The sequence below is a fragment of the Vipera berus genome (genome assembly GCF_964194415.1).
Source record: "Vipera berus genome assembly, chromosome: 6".
Lineage (NCBI taxonomy): Eukaryota > Metazoa > Chordata > Lepidosauria > Squamata > Viperidae > Vipera > Vipera berus.
In genome coordinates, this window is record NC_138208.1 from 68,642,077 (window position 1) to 68,656,373 (window position 14,297).

The window sequence follows — 14,297 nt, forward strand, 5'->3', positions numbered from 1 at the left end:
CCCCTTTTCTGGGCTCGCCTGCACACACGTGGTGTGGGATATACTTTTTTGTACCGGGAGTCTTCCAAAATCTGTCATCAATGTCGTCAAATGACTGCTTCCATCTGTTTTCTACATAACCATCTACATCTCCAGGGCTGAGAAGCTTCAACCACAAATTGGCCAGTCTCTTTTGAAGGCCCTAAATTTCCCGTGTATCCGGGCGGAATAATGAATAATATATCCAGGCGGAATAATGCAACATCCTTCGGCACAAAGGCCGGCTGGATCCTCCATCCCCGATTCGTCTCGCCTCCCCGCCTTCTTCGGGGGTTGCCCTAAAGAGCCCGCCCAGATGGGAGGGCAGGCTCGGAAGGGGAGGTCCCCGGCTCCCACCCGGCCCGTTAGTTTCCGTGAGCGATTTCTCTCCGCGCAACGCCCGGCTCGTTCCCAGCCCAAGCACCGCGCGGGGCGGCCCCATCGGCTCGCCCGCCTCCGAGTCGCCGGCTGGGAGTCGCCCAGGCGTGGCGAGCTCTCCCAAGCGCCTCTCCTGGCCAAATCAGCCGCCGCCTCGCTGACAGCACTGATGGGGAGAGGCGGCTCTGCGCTGCTTTATGTCGCCTCGGGAGTCTGACATCCCCGCCCTCGCCCCTCGGCCCCGCCGCAGCCAAATTGCCCCTAAGAACGAGCGCCGGGGAAATTGGGCTTTGGCGAGACCGCAACCCGGACGCGCTTAGGCTTTGTCCCGCATCCCTTTTTAAGGCGGCTGCGGGCCGGAAAAAGAAAAAGGAAGGAAGGAAGGAAGGAAGGAAGGAAGGAAGGAAGGAAGGAAGGAAGAAAGAAAGAAAGAAAGAAAGAAAGAAAGAAAGAAAGAAAGAAAGAAAGAAAGAAAGAAAGAAAGAAAGAAAGAAAGAAAGAAAGAAAGAAAGAAAGAAAGAAAGAAAGAAAGAAAGAGAAAGAAAGAAAGAAAGAAAGAGGAGGGAAGGGAAGAAAGAAAGAAAGAAAGAAAGAAAGAGGAGTGAGGGGAAGGTAGAAAGAAAGAAAGAAAGAAAGAAAGAAAGAAAGAAAGAAAGAAAGAAAGAAAGAAAGACGAAGGAGGGGGGTACTGCTTCCCCCCCTTTCCCCTCCCCAACTGAAAAGCGTCTTCCGCCAAAGGATCGGGTGCAGCGGGGGCCCCTCCGGCCCGGCCGCTTTCCCCGTTCCCAAATTTCCGCCTTAGTAATTGCTTTTCAGGTCTCCCAGCAGGGAGTGAGAGGAGGGCGCTGCGGCCTCCGGTTTCTCGGCCTCTCTCTCCCCTCCCGCCCCGAAAATATGAGGGCAGCCCTTGCGGAACCCGCCTGAAGGGAGGGAGGGACCCCCGAGGCTCCTCCCGCGCCGCTCCTAGTGCCTTCTCGGCGCACGCCTGCCCGAGCGGGAGATGGATAGGACTGCGCTGGATGGCAGCAGCACAGAAGCTCCTCAGCAATGCTGCCGGGAGGCTGCGCGGACTGTCGGTGAAGCGGCGGGAGCGGCTATGGAGGAGTCCGCAGCGGAAGCTTCAGGGGACTCGGCTGCTTCGGCCGTCAGCCCTGTCAGCGCTCCCCAACAGGAGCTGAAGCAGCAGCAGCAGCAGCAGCAGCAGCAGCAAGGGGTCAAGAGGCACCATCACAAGCACAACCTGAAACATCGCTACGAGTTGCAAGAAACGCTGGGCAAGGGTACCTATGGCAAAGTCAAGAGGGCCATCGAGAGATTCTCAGGCAGAGTGGTAAGGGCTAAAAGCACTGGCCTGGGAGGGGCTGCTGGACAAGAGTTGGTGGGGTTATTGAAGCATCTCAGCCGGGCACTTTTTGAGTAGACCTTTTATTTATGGCAGCCTTCTCTAAGGTGGATGCTCTGGGGAGATTTGGGGACAACTGTTTTGCTTTGTATGCTGCTTCTGGAGCGAAGGGGTTTCAACATCTTAAAAATAAAAACTAAATAACATGAACTCATATAATTCTCAGCCATTAACTACAAAACCTGAGAGTCATGGGAGTTGTAGTTCTAATGCACCAGGGAGGGTAGCAGCTTGGGAAAGATTATTTTGTGATATACCTAAAATTTCGAAGCTTGAAGGTGACTGTAGTCCTGCTTTTGCTTTTGCTTTCTTTATCTCAAGCTGTAGCCCTCTCTTGGCCTTTAGGGAGGTTTTTTATGTTCTTGCCTCCTCCTCTCTTTCTGGGATCCAAAAATTCACTGGAGGAGTGTTTGTGAGTTCTCCAGAAGTGTTTGATCAGAGAATTTTATTTTGAGCCTTTCTCTCCAGATGTCAACTGAGCCCATTTATAGAAATCAAAGGTAGTTCCTTGAATAAGGAGAACTGGATCATTTCTAAATTGGCATTATTTGTCTCTTCCCTTCCAGCAATTGACGTTGCTCTGTTGTTCAAAGTGTGGACATAACATCCATTGAAACACATACCCTAGTTTTCTAACCAGAGATGGCTTTGAGATTAAAGAAATTTTAAAGGCTAACAGTGTGTTAGTGGGAGTGATGACATGGACTTTATTTACCTCTATAGCAAACACATTGATGCAATTGCTCCTATCAAAGCGAAGTTTAGAGTCCACTTGTATTTTGCAAACTAATGTTGCGGTGTACTATAACAGTCCTCAGCGCAACTTCTGTACTTTTTGTCACCTGAATAGATGCCTGAATATCAGAAAAATTCAGGCACGTGTATCAAGTTTTCATGTAATAGGCTAAAAGTACTGCTATTTTCTTTTGATGCTGTCTGGCTACATCTGACAGTTCTGCATTTAAATCAGGTACGTATGTGCTTTCTGCAGACTTATACAATTGTTTGATCAAGTACTTTGCAGTAGATTTGGTACAGGCTCCATGTTTTGTTTCTATTTTCAATTTTTCCTGTTGCTTGCTTAGTCAATATTTTGAACAAGAGACTCAAGTAAACAAATAAGCAAACAATAGAGTAGTAAAAAGCACCTTAACTACTTGTGGTGTGATTGTGTATGTGACAGCATCCTCTATTTAAGAACATTTAAGCTTTTCCATGGTGTGATATGTAGTTAAAAACACTAAATCCTAGTGCAGTGGTCAAAATAAATAATTAAATAATATCCCAGTGCTGTATAGCATAAAAAGAATCTTCAAACACCTGGTTCAGATAACTCTTAATGTTGTATTATGCTCTCTGTCATTTTACTAAATCATTAAGATAGTTAATCAAAAGCAGAAGTGAGTGCTCATGTTCACTTTAGCTGCCTGCTTTTTTCTTTGAAAAAGAACATTGCCTGCAGTGTATCATATTACCGGGATTTAAAATTAGCAAAACATCTAGCTCAAAAAAAATGTACAAGCTGAAGAATATCATTTCCAGATTGTATTAGTCTGTTCTTTTCAATAACTTCATGTTTATTCATTTTATGACAGGGCGGATAGTTTTTTAGATTTGATTTTTAGAGCAATGGAACTTTTTGCAGTTAAAGAGACAAAAACCATGGACAATGGAGAGAAGTCATCAAAATGCAGTAGCAGTGATATTTATAATATATTTACTTGTTTATGGATTCTTGGGTTTTAATTTGTTTCATGCCTCATGATAATGCTTAGTTGTGTTAAAAATGGCAATGTACTTTACTAAAAAACATATAAACATCTCTGTCTGTTAATATGTGTAATATACACTCTTCACACATAAGAGTGTTATGAAAAGTATTTGGGCCAGAACTTAAACTGGGAATTCATTTAGCCTTCTCTTTCCTATCTATGCTATCTTTCTTTCACCTTAGTCATAACTTATGGAACCATTAAAGAGCTTTGATTAGGGTGGCTATGTATTGTGACCAGCAGAGGGGGTCCTTGGTACAATGTGACCTGCATAATTCCCATCATGACCTCATGTAGAGAAAAGCTTAGGACTGCATTACAAATCTCAAGGTCATGTTCCCACCTATGTCATTTGTTTGCTGTCATATTAGTAGGTGAGGCAGCATTTTCCTACAAACTAATATGTAAATATTTGGAATCATAGGGCAACATCTAGAAATATCCTTGGCAGCTTACTCTCACCAGGTTACCTAAACAAAAACATTTCCATTAATATTTTATTAGTTGTAATTTTGGTTTGAAGCATACAGCTGTGGACTTTTTGTAGAAAAATCAGAAAATCACCAAATAGAATGTGTTATGAAATCTTGCAGGAAAATCTCTAAACATCCCCAAATGGGAGAAAAGATTATAGACTAAAAATATTAATCTATGTTCATTCTGTTCTTTTGCTTTCCTACATACCACTCTCCTACAAGGTAGATATGGGCATCTAGGAATTTGATTATTTTTTATTCTGAAAAATGCTTATAAGTTTGACATTTGTTTTGAGAAATGTATAATACCTTCTCAGCCCTCGTTTATGTGATGGCTGTTGAGCTGTGAGTTGGATTGTAGATATGTATGTTAGATTTAGTTTGTTGTTAGCAGCAACTTGTTATTTACTCTTGTAATTGTAAACACTACATTGTAATAATGTAGTGGAGATTAGGTTGCATACTGAATGAAATGAAATGTAGGAATACAGCCTCCTTATACTGAGGCAGCCTGCCTGCCAAACATTCACTGCGATTCTGAAGTTCAAGAATGATTTATATAAACATGTAACAGTAGTAATCTGTAAAGTAATCTGCAGGGTAGGCTGGCATTTAAGGGTTTGCTGTGTACCATGGATTACACAGAATTATATGCAAGGAAGAAACAATTTTTGTTATGGGTTATAGAATAAAATCTGGCCACCTAATTTCTCCTTCTCTTTCATTGATAACTGCCTAGTCATGCCAGCTGTTGTGGTGCTTCTTTGCTCCTATCTTCCCAGTTTGTTTCTAAGTAAAAGCTGGCATAGGATTAATTTAAAAATACATTGTGCCTTGCTGCAATTCTGTCTGTTCTTAAATAGACAAATTCATTTTTGTGTGGGCACATTTTCGAGGCTACTGTGGTGGGAAAAGTGAACATTTTGTTAATTCACTCAGATACAGCACAACAGCATTTTATGCTTCATGCAAAATAGAGGGAGGAAGATACACGGGGTATGTTTGCCACCTTCAGTTATTTGTAAAAATATTAAAGGCTAGGTGCAAATGAATGAATGAATAAAAAAATAAATAAATTTGGATTCAAAATAGGTTCATAAATCATGGATTCTAATAATGAACAGAATCTGTCTAAATCATTCCAGGGACATTGAGAATTTATATTTGACCCTGAATTCCATAAAACCATTTCTCTTTACAACTTTGAAGCTTGTCAAGGTGAAACATGACAGAGTTGGAATTGCCATATATCCTTACAGCATAACAATAAGGGTTTTTTTGGTTTTTTTTGCAATTTCCTCAATAACACTTTAAATTGCAATTCAGGTAGTCCTAGCATAGTGAGCAGAATTGGGACCAGCAACATGGTCATTAAGCAAAGCAGTTGCTAAGCAAATCTGTGATTGTGCTTATGATCTCATTCAACTTTCTTATATAAAGCTGAGCAGGTGGAATTGGAAGGGAAACTATTAGGAAATCTCAGAGCTTGGTACTTGAGAGGAAAGTTAAAAAGCATCTCATAAGAGGGTCTTGGCAAATCATTCTTGCACTGTTGCCAGGAAACTACATGGACATACAACAACAACAATAATGTTGGAAGGGACCTTGGAGGTCATCTAGTTCAACCCCTGTTCAGGCAGGAAACCCTATACCATTTCAGAGAAATGGCTCTCCAGTCTCTTCTTAACACTTCTAGTATTGGAGCATTCACAGGTTGTTCCACTGATTAATTGTTCTAACTGTTAGGAAATTTCTCCTTAGTTCTAGGTTGCTTCTCTCTTTGGTTAGTTTCCATCCGTTGCTTCTTCTCCTACCTTCAGGTGCTTTGGAGAGTAGCTTGACTCTCTTCTTGGTGGCAACCCCTGAGATATCTATACAGTTATCTGGAGTTGAACTATATACTTTATTATTTAAAGGCCTGACTAAGTATGCAATAAAATTGAAGGAGGAAAATACCTCCCCCCCTCTCTCTTTCTCTCTCTCTCTCTCTCTCTCACACACACACACACACACACTATTCTCATTGCAGGGGAACTGGGAATTCTTTTTCTTTTCTCCTATTTACTTTTCCAAGAATTCTGCACATCAGATTGGTTGTTTGCCAGTATAATATTTAATCTCTTTCTAGATACTTAGTATTGCATTTTACTTTGTACTCTATGTGAAAATCTATTTTGCTTAAATGACATTTTTGTTCATTTACTCTAACCTCCATCCATCACCCTGAAAATATATTTGTCCTAAATACTGTACTTTTCAGTCAACTGCAATTGAAGTTTGGTTTCAAGTATAGATGATTAAAAAAGAGGATTTTTTTTTAAAAAAACTGATTGACAAATTAGATGAGAGAAATTCCAGATTCAGTTTATTATCATCAACATGTCTAGCTCTGCAGCTTTTCTGAAGACAGAGCTTGCTTGCAGCTGGCTTCACTTACAATTTCTATCAAAGAAAAGTCTGATTAAAAAAGAAAAATAAATGGTTTGTGAATGGGAGCTGCTAAAGGGATGGAAAATCTGCTAAGTATTTATTCAGAATAGATGAAAATACTACCTAACCTTTCTAAACCTGGTTTTCAAAGCTGTACTTTGTTGAGACCATGCTTAGTTTTCAGAAAAAGACTCAGACTTTATAGAAATCAATACCATTTGTGTTGTTAGCCATAGGAGAGGCAGGCTGCTATTTGTGAAGTGCAAAGGAATAGGCAATCTGCACAAATTTAGTGGCATGTTTATAATAGCTTCGCAATTAAGGGGAAAAAAGTTCTAACTCCATTTTTGGACTGTAGTCAAAGGAATTCATATTATATCAATTTTATCTACCAATCAGAAGCGTAATGAACAATATTAATGCTGGCTGATGAATTCTGGGGGTTGAAGTCCACAAGTCTTAAAGTTGGCAAGGTTGGAGACCCTGATTTTACATTGTTGATCAATATTTCATGACTATGTCTTAAGATCCACAGGAATATATTCTTGACTCACTTAAAAGTATTATTAAGGCAGGGACACCAGGCAATGGCTAATGAGCAAATAAGCAGACACCCAGCTTCCTGGGAATGCTGAGATATATATTTCTCAAATAACTCTTTGCGGACAATGTGTGACTGATTTCTTGCTTCAGTGACAGGAAGTTCTTTCATCTTGAAGGTTAGTCATTTTATTCAATGGAATCTTTAAAAACTATTTTTAAAATTGGGAATCAATTAAAATGCTATAGTAATATAGACACAAATGCATGAGGTAACTTTATCCCAAGGGGGTCTCTCTTAAGATTGTCATATTAGAGCTTTTTGGACATTACCATTATTGACAACGTCACTTGACATCTTAAGAAAGCATCCTTAAAGTTATTTCTCTCATTTATGAAAAATCAATGAACATTCCCCTCCAAATTTAGCTGAATGAAATGAATGCACAGTGGAATTTACTTGCCAAGTAACTGTTAAATAAAAGCAATGTTGCATTCTCATAAATGGTCACTAACAATTTTAAGACCACATTTGACAAGAAAGATCATAATCAAATTGATAAATAATGTAATTTGTAAGTGGGTTTCTTAATAAAAATATATTTAAAGTTAAAGTATCTGACATGGAGCAAATTTTATCTGAAAACATGTATAAAATTACACTTTGTTATATTCACTTGGGATGAGTCACTTCAGGTGAGATTGGCAGCGATATAAATTTAACAAATAAGTAATATGTCTGGAAAAAGCTATTTAGAACAAGCAGTTCTTGCATGGGAGTATTTATTCTTCACAAAATTCGAGACACACATTCTTTAATTGACAGACATCCTATGTAACAATTCTGGTAAAATTAAAAATGCATAGTTCTCTTGCCGAATATTTTCTTGAAGGACAGTGAGATACATGCAATATTTGATGACTAGTTCATTAAAACCACAAGTGTGCTTAGGCTTTCATTTGTGTTTTTCTGCTATTGTTTCTTGGACTCAGCCTATGCAGTCAGGCATAGGATTCTCATTTGTCTTGCCCACATGAAAGTCCTCAACATCTGTAAGCTATAGTTTGTGAAGTACAGTTTCAAACAGCACATATGTATCACCATGTCTACACAGACAACACCATACATTTGAATAAATTAGGAGATTTCAGATGCAGAACATTGGGGGGGGGGGCTGGGTGAGATATTGAATGGGAGTTGAACGGTTGCCCATGCTGATCAAATATCTTGGATTCATATCAGAAATTCCAGATGTTTAATGAATCCAAAATCCCCTCAGTAATGTTCAGTTTTAAATGAGAAGGAATGCCTGTGTTCGCTAGTTAAATGTAAAGTTATTTGATATCCAAACTGTAGCAGTAAAATATATAAAAGAAACCACATGTATACAAATGATTCATGTCTCCTTTACATTCAGCTATCTTAGAAAATAATTACAGTATATTTTGATTCACTTTAGGATGAAAATTGGTTACCAGCATCTAAGTTTGATAAAATAAGTGATCTTAAAAAGTAAACTCGTGTAATATCATAAAACTAGTGCACATATGCTTATTCAGATCTTATATGTTTGGGGGATATAATAAAAATTGTTTGTGAGAAACTATTCATTTTTTTAAAAAAATGGCTATGGAAAAAAAGCTTCCAGGATATGGGATCTGGTTATTGTGAAACAATATTTATATATTTATTACATTGATATACTTTACTTTGTACAACCTTTACTTGGTACAACTCAAAGCTGTAGCTGAGCGAGTAGAACTAGTCCAACACCTTAGCCACTACACTAAGTAATGCTAGACATTGAGCTAGTCTATAAGGATGATATATTTAGTTTGGCTCAGTGGGGCTTAGCATACTGTGGGAACCAAATTAATTTTTAAAATTGATCATGGTTTAATAAAGCTTGTTATTCTACATTAGATTGACCAGCCTTTCAATGGTATGTCATCATTTTATGTATTTTACAGTATTAGATTGTTCATACATATTCCCCAGCTGTGATCCCCACTTATAAAATATAGACTTAAGTTAAGAAACAAAATCTGAATAGAATATAGCTGAAATGAGAGGTACTGCTCTCTTCTTAGTTTATTAAGAGTGGAAGCTTAATTTTGTGCTGTCTGAACCACTGGGAAGTGTGCACAGCAAAATGACTAAGGCATACTTTTGAACCCATTGGCCCATGTATTGAGCTTCTGAGTTCATTTGAAGGTACCGTAAGGTTTGGAGGGCCTCTGTGTGAGGGCATCTATGTATGCAGAGATGTGCCACTTCACTAGGATGGCAGACTTAAAGTATTATCTGCGCATAGACACATGCACAGAAGATGAGCAGACATTTTGAGCAGCAAATGGGCTTGGCTTTTGTTTTCATTTCTATTTCTATTTATTAAGTGATAGAAATACCCTAGTGAGAGTAGGGGTTGTGAAAGTTTCTGTTAACTTGCTTCTATCAATAGCAGTATGCCAATTGTCTGGCCTGGACAGTCAAATTTTTTCTACTGCATCTAAAGTCCACTGAATGAAGATTTTACCATACAGAGATCCTGTGAAGTCTGTACTGAAAGATCAGAAGGGTCTACCAGTTGCCTACTGGTCACAATTTAAAATGTTGATACTGGCCTTAAACTTAAATCATAACACTATGTTTGATTTACTTTGACTATTGTTATGTTTGCAAATTCATTGGAGAAGGCAATGATGCTAGGAATGGTTAGTGGACAAAGAAGGGGCAAGCAAAGAACACACTGGCTTGATAACATCAAATCTTATGCAAAGTTGAACATGCAATTGTTGAAAGAAGCTGTGCTTGACAAGGTAGCATGGAGTTGTTGTTGTTAGCTGCGAAGTTGTGTCTGACCCATCGCGACCCTATGGACAACGTTCCTCCAGGCCTTCCTGTCCTCTACCATCTTCTGGAGTCCATTTAAGCTCACGCCTACTGCTTCAGTGACTCCATCCAGCCACCTCATTCTCTGTCGTCCCATATACATAGAATATACATATTCTATGTATAAGCAGGCATATACATACTGTAGAATGAAGGCTATTGCGAAGCACATTGGTTTGTGCTTAAATTGTAAGCTGCCCTGAGTCTTCGGAAAAGGGCGGGATATAAATGGGATTAAAATAAATAAAAAATAAATTCTTCTCTTGCCCTCAATCTTTCCCAGCATTAGGCTCTTCTCCAGTGAGTCCTTCCTTCTCATTAGGTGGCCAAAGTATTTGAGTTTTAGCTTCAGGATCTGGCCTTCTAAAGAGCAGTCAGGGTTGATCTCCTCTAGGATTGACCGGTTTGATAGCCTTGCAGTCCAAGGGACTTGCAGGAGTCTTCTCCAGAACCACAGTTCAGAGGCCTCAATTCTTTGGCACTCAGCCTTTTTTATGGTCCAACTTTCACTGCCATACATTGCAACTGGGAAGACCATAGCCTTGGCTATGGAGAGCATGGAGAGCACTTGCCAATAAAGTCACCAAGAGTCAGACTTGACTTGACTAAATGGTTAAAAACAAATAACATTGACCTTTCAAACTCTAATTATCTTAAGATCTGACTACCTGAAGAATTTGTCTTTGGCTATAAATCTGGCTGGTTAGTTAAGTGACCAGAAGAGTCCTTTTGAAGATCTCCCCAGTGGCAGAATCTGGGCTATTTGGTACATAGGAGAATGTCTGCTCCGGGCTGTATTTATATAAGTAAAATGATGGGGTATGCATTGAATGACAACATCATGGGTTTCCTAGAAAGTGATATTTATGATTATAACATGGCCACAACTCCATTAATTTGCAAGCACGGCCACGGTTAATTTAACAAAAAAAATTATTCTTTTACATCCAGTCTTATGACCATCTGGCCTATTCTATTTGAAAATAGGTATACCTTACTAAAATCATGCTATCCCAAGGAAGATAAAATGAATATCCTTAGCCAATCTGGAGGATGTTGCCGTTTAGATGTATAGAATGATTTAAAAATTGCCCAAGTAACCCTAAAAATTGTATGATTTTTTTCTGAAGCCCAGTTTATGATGCTACTACAAAACTTTTCTGCCCAGCCTTCCTTGGGAAAATTTCCTGATTCCAAATTGCTTTGTCTCCGTCTGACTCCAAATCTCATTTAGTATGTCCCAATGATTAGTAGAAGCATATGAGTGTATTTCATAGTATTTGTGCAATCACTCTTTTAAAATTAAAATATTACTGTACAGTGTGTTTTTAAAATCTGGTAGGAAAAATGATAATTGATTTGTAGCAAAAAAATCATATAATTTAAAACATTTTTAATGTTCACATATATTGCATTTTTAACTTAAGCTTCTCCAGTGGGAATCTCAATGTAGATATATTGTAGATTGAATGCTATATTTTTCTTGGCAACTAAATATTTACAGAAATCTGGAAACATGCAAATGATGATCATTAGCATGGTTTAAATGCCTATAATCAGCTCATAATTACACTGACAGTATGGCTGTCAACCTGAACAAGATAATCCCTCCCTCCTTTAATTAAGTTTTTCAGTTCAGTCTTGCATGATCAAGCCCAGAAAATAATTTTAGAGCACTGCTTAAATCTGAACATATGATGATCTGGTATTTTTAAAAAATAATCTTATTTTCATATCACTGACCTTTTATAATGGAATGTCTTTGTTCAATGCATAAATACAGTTAGTTCAGATTGGTTTTTGTTACTGCGTTTTATCTCTCTTTCAGTCACTCTCTTTTTTCCAGCTGTTCTGCCTACTGTCCATATGATCAAAAGTTTTAGTATGATTCAGGTTTATTTATTTGTTTGATTTATACTGTAATACATTGTTTGAAGATTTTACATACCTTTATGAGAAGAGGACATGGATTTCTAAGAAGTGAACAGTAATAAACTGTGCAATGTGATAGAAGTTCCTTATTGTAAATGCATCATTTACACAATGTAAGTATGTAAGGACTAGTGTTTGTGTTGTGACATCAAAAGGAATGTTTTATCATTTTGGTAAAATCTTAGCTTGCTGTGGACAGTGCTGGCAGGGAGGTGTGCTATCTCACATAAGCCTAATGGACCATTTTTGCCTGGGGCTCTTATGATTGGACACCCTCTTGGGAAAAAAAACAGCTTCTGAGTCAAGGCTATGTTCACCTGGACTCTGGTTATCATTTGTTAGTTTGTTGTTGCAATATTTATATGCCAACTAGCCATTTTACAGTCCACAAACATAAATCAGTGCTTTCTTCTCTGATATTTAAGTTAGTTTTGGTGTTGGATCCCTTAATATTATCATATAATAGGCTTAACTTTTTTTTGTTACTGATTACTTTTTACCTGTCAGTTCTAATTGGATCTCTTCTTGTAGGCCTCTCCAGTTTATGGATTTTCTTGACCTGTAAGGAGATTCTGTGCAACTAGAATCAAGTTGCCAAGTCTTAAGAGTTTTGCTTTGTTTATATTTGTTAATATACATATACAACTAATTTTGTATATGTCTGCCATCTTGAAATCTTTATTTTATTGCTGAAGTTTGAGATTCTTCTATGCATTGAACAGGCAAACATTTGATGTCTTAACTGGTAGTTCATAGAGGAGTCTCAAAATTCAGCCTGATCAGCTTTTTTAAAGATAAAATAAAATATCTTCAAGATTTTTGAAATGAAATCTGAAAAAATTGAATTTATTGCCATGTCCAGAAAAAAAATCACCTAAGATATCCTGTTATGCAGATTTTCCCACTTCAGTGAAATGAATCAATATATATCTAAAATTAAAATGAATATGAGGCGACTACCAGACAACGGAGAGATGAATTCAGATCATATAAATTCATATGTAAGCTTATTGGAACAGCTGTCACTGGGATTTTTAAAAAAGGTAAGGGTTTTCCCAATCTAATCATATCTGACTCTAGGAAGCAGTGCTCATCTCCATTGCCTAGCTGAGGAAGCCAGTGTTGTCTGAAGACCCTTCCATGGTCATGTGGCCAGCATGACTATAGGCCAAGGCTTATGGAATGCTGTTACTTCCCACTATAAAGTGGTACCTGTTTGTCTACTTGGATTTGCATGCTTTCTAACTGCTAGGTTGGCAGGAACTGGGACTCCCCCTGTCATGCAGTACTTGGGTCTTGAACATTCCAGTGAACAAGCCCAGTGTTTTAACTCCTAGGCCACCACACCCCTTGCCACTGGGTATCTGAGGATAAATTAAATCAGTCACTATGTAGTGTAACTTGTCTTCTTCCAGCCTCTGACAGTAAGAAAAGTAAATATTGCCACATACACTATAAATTCCCGAGATTCTTGGAATTATCGGGAAAAGAAAACAGGAAATTACATGGCTATTGGTATCTCTTGTGTCTTCAGAACTGGGTCTTTTGCTTCAGTGGAAAGTATAACAGAGAAAGTATATTAAGGATATATTTAAAACAGTCTGTGTTATTGTCTGTTGAGCTAAGTTTGTTCTTTATGAACTGGCTGATCATAAAGGCAGCATAAATCAAGTAAAGAATTCTCATTTGCTGTTTCTGCTTTTTGCAGATGGAACTTATAGAGTAGAAATGCAGTCTGCTCCAGGATATTTTAGCTGAACTGTACGAGTCCATTAAACAAATGTAATGGGTTTTTGGAAAGACTTTACTATGCATTTGAAACCAGATGTTTTACACAGAGAGCATCTGGGAAGTATGGGTGTTCGTGTGTATATACAGCACATTGGAAAATAGCTTTATTGAGCCCAGCTGGGTGGCTGCTTGGGATGTGGTTGTAGAATATAACAATCCAGTTGTTATAAGAAATAATTTATTTGAAGTGTTGCCATCAAATGAATGTTTGGCACAGGAGCCAGCATCTTTGTTTCATTTTATGCACAAATTCTTCTCATTATCATTCCAGCAAAACTTGCTATGACATTTTATATCCTGTTATATAAGCTAATTCAATCACAAGCATGCTTTTAAGCTGGTATGAACATTATAGAGCACACTACAGAACAAAGTCAGTAGTTTAAAAAAGGGGTTGCTAAGATTAGGCTATCAAATACAGTCACAGGATTTATGAAGAAATTGTACAAATTCACTTGTCCTATTGGAAGGTATCATTATTATTTATAACTTCATTCCTGTGTGCTTGTTAGAGGAATATAAAAGCCAATGCATGGGAATATATGTTTCATCAGAATCTAATGAAATAATATACTGTAGTATATTTTTAGGTTTTCATATATATTTTCATATCATGTTTTCAAAGCGGTTTTCATTTTAACAATTATTGAAATAAAAAATTGACA

The 14,297-nt window shown here is 38.1% G+C and overlaps 1 protein-coding gene across 1 annotated transcript in view; it reads left to right on the forward strand.

The window, feature by feature from the left end:
• Positions 1 to 476: 476 nt before the first annotated feature.
• The window catches only part of NUAK1 (NUAK family kinase 1), a 57,424-nt gene continuing 43,603 nt past the window's right edge, over positions 477 to 14,297 (forward strand). The window contains exon 1 of the mRNA XM_081331874.1: positions 477 to 1,726. Within this exon, the coding sequence (XP_081188000.1) occupies positions 1,397 to 1,726 (330 nt within the window). The 5' untranslated portion in view covers positions 477 to 1,396. The remainder of the gene's footprint in view (positions 1,727 to 14,297) is intronic.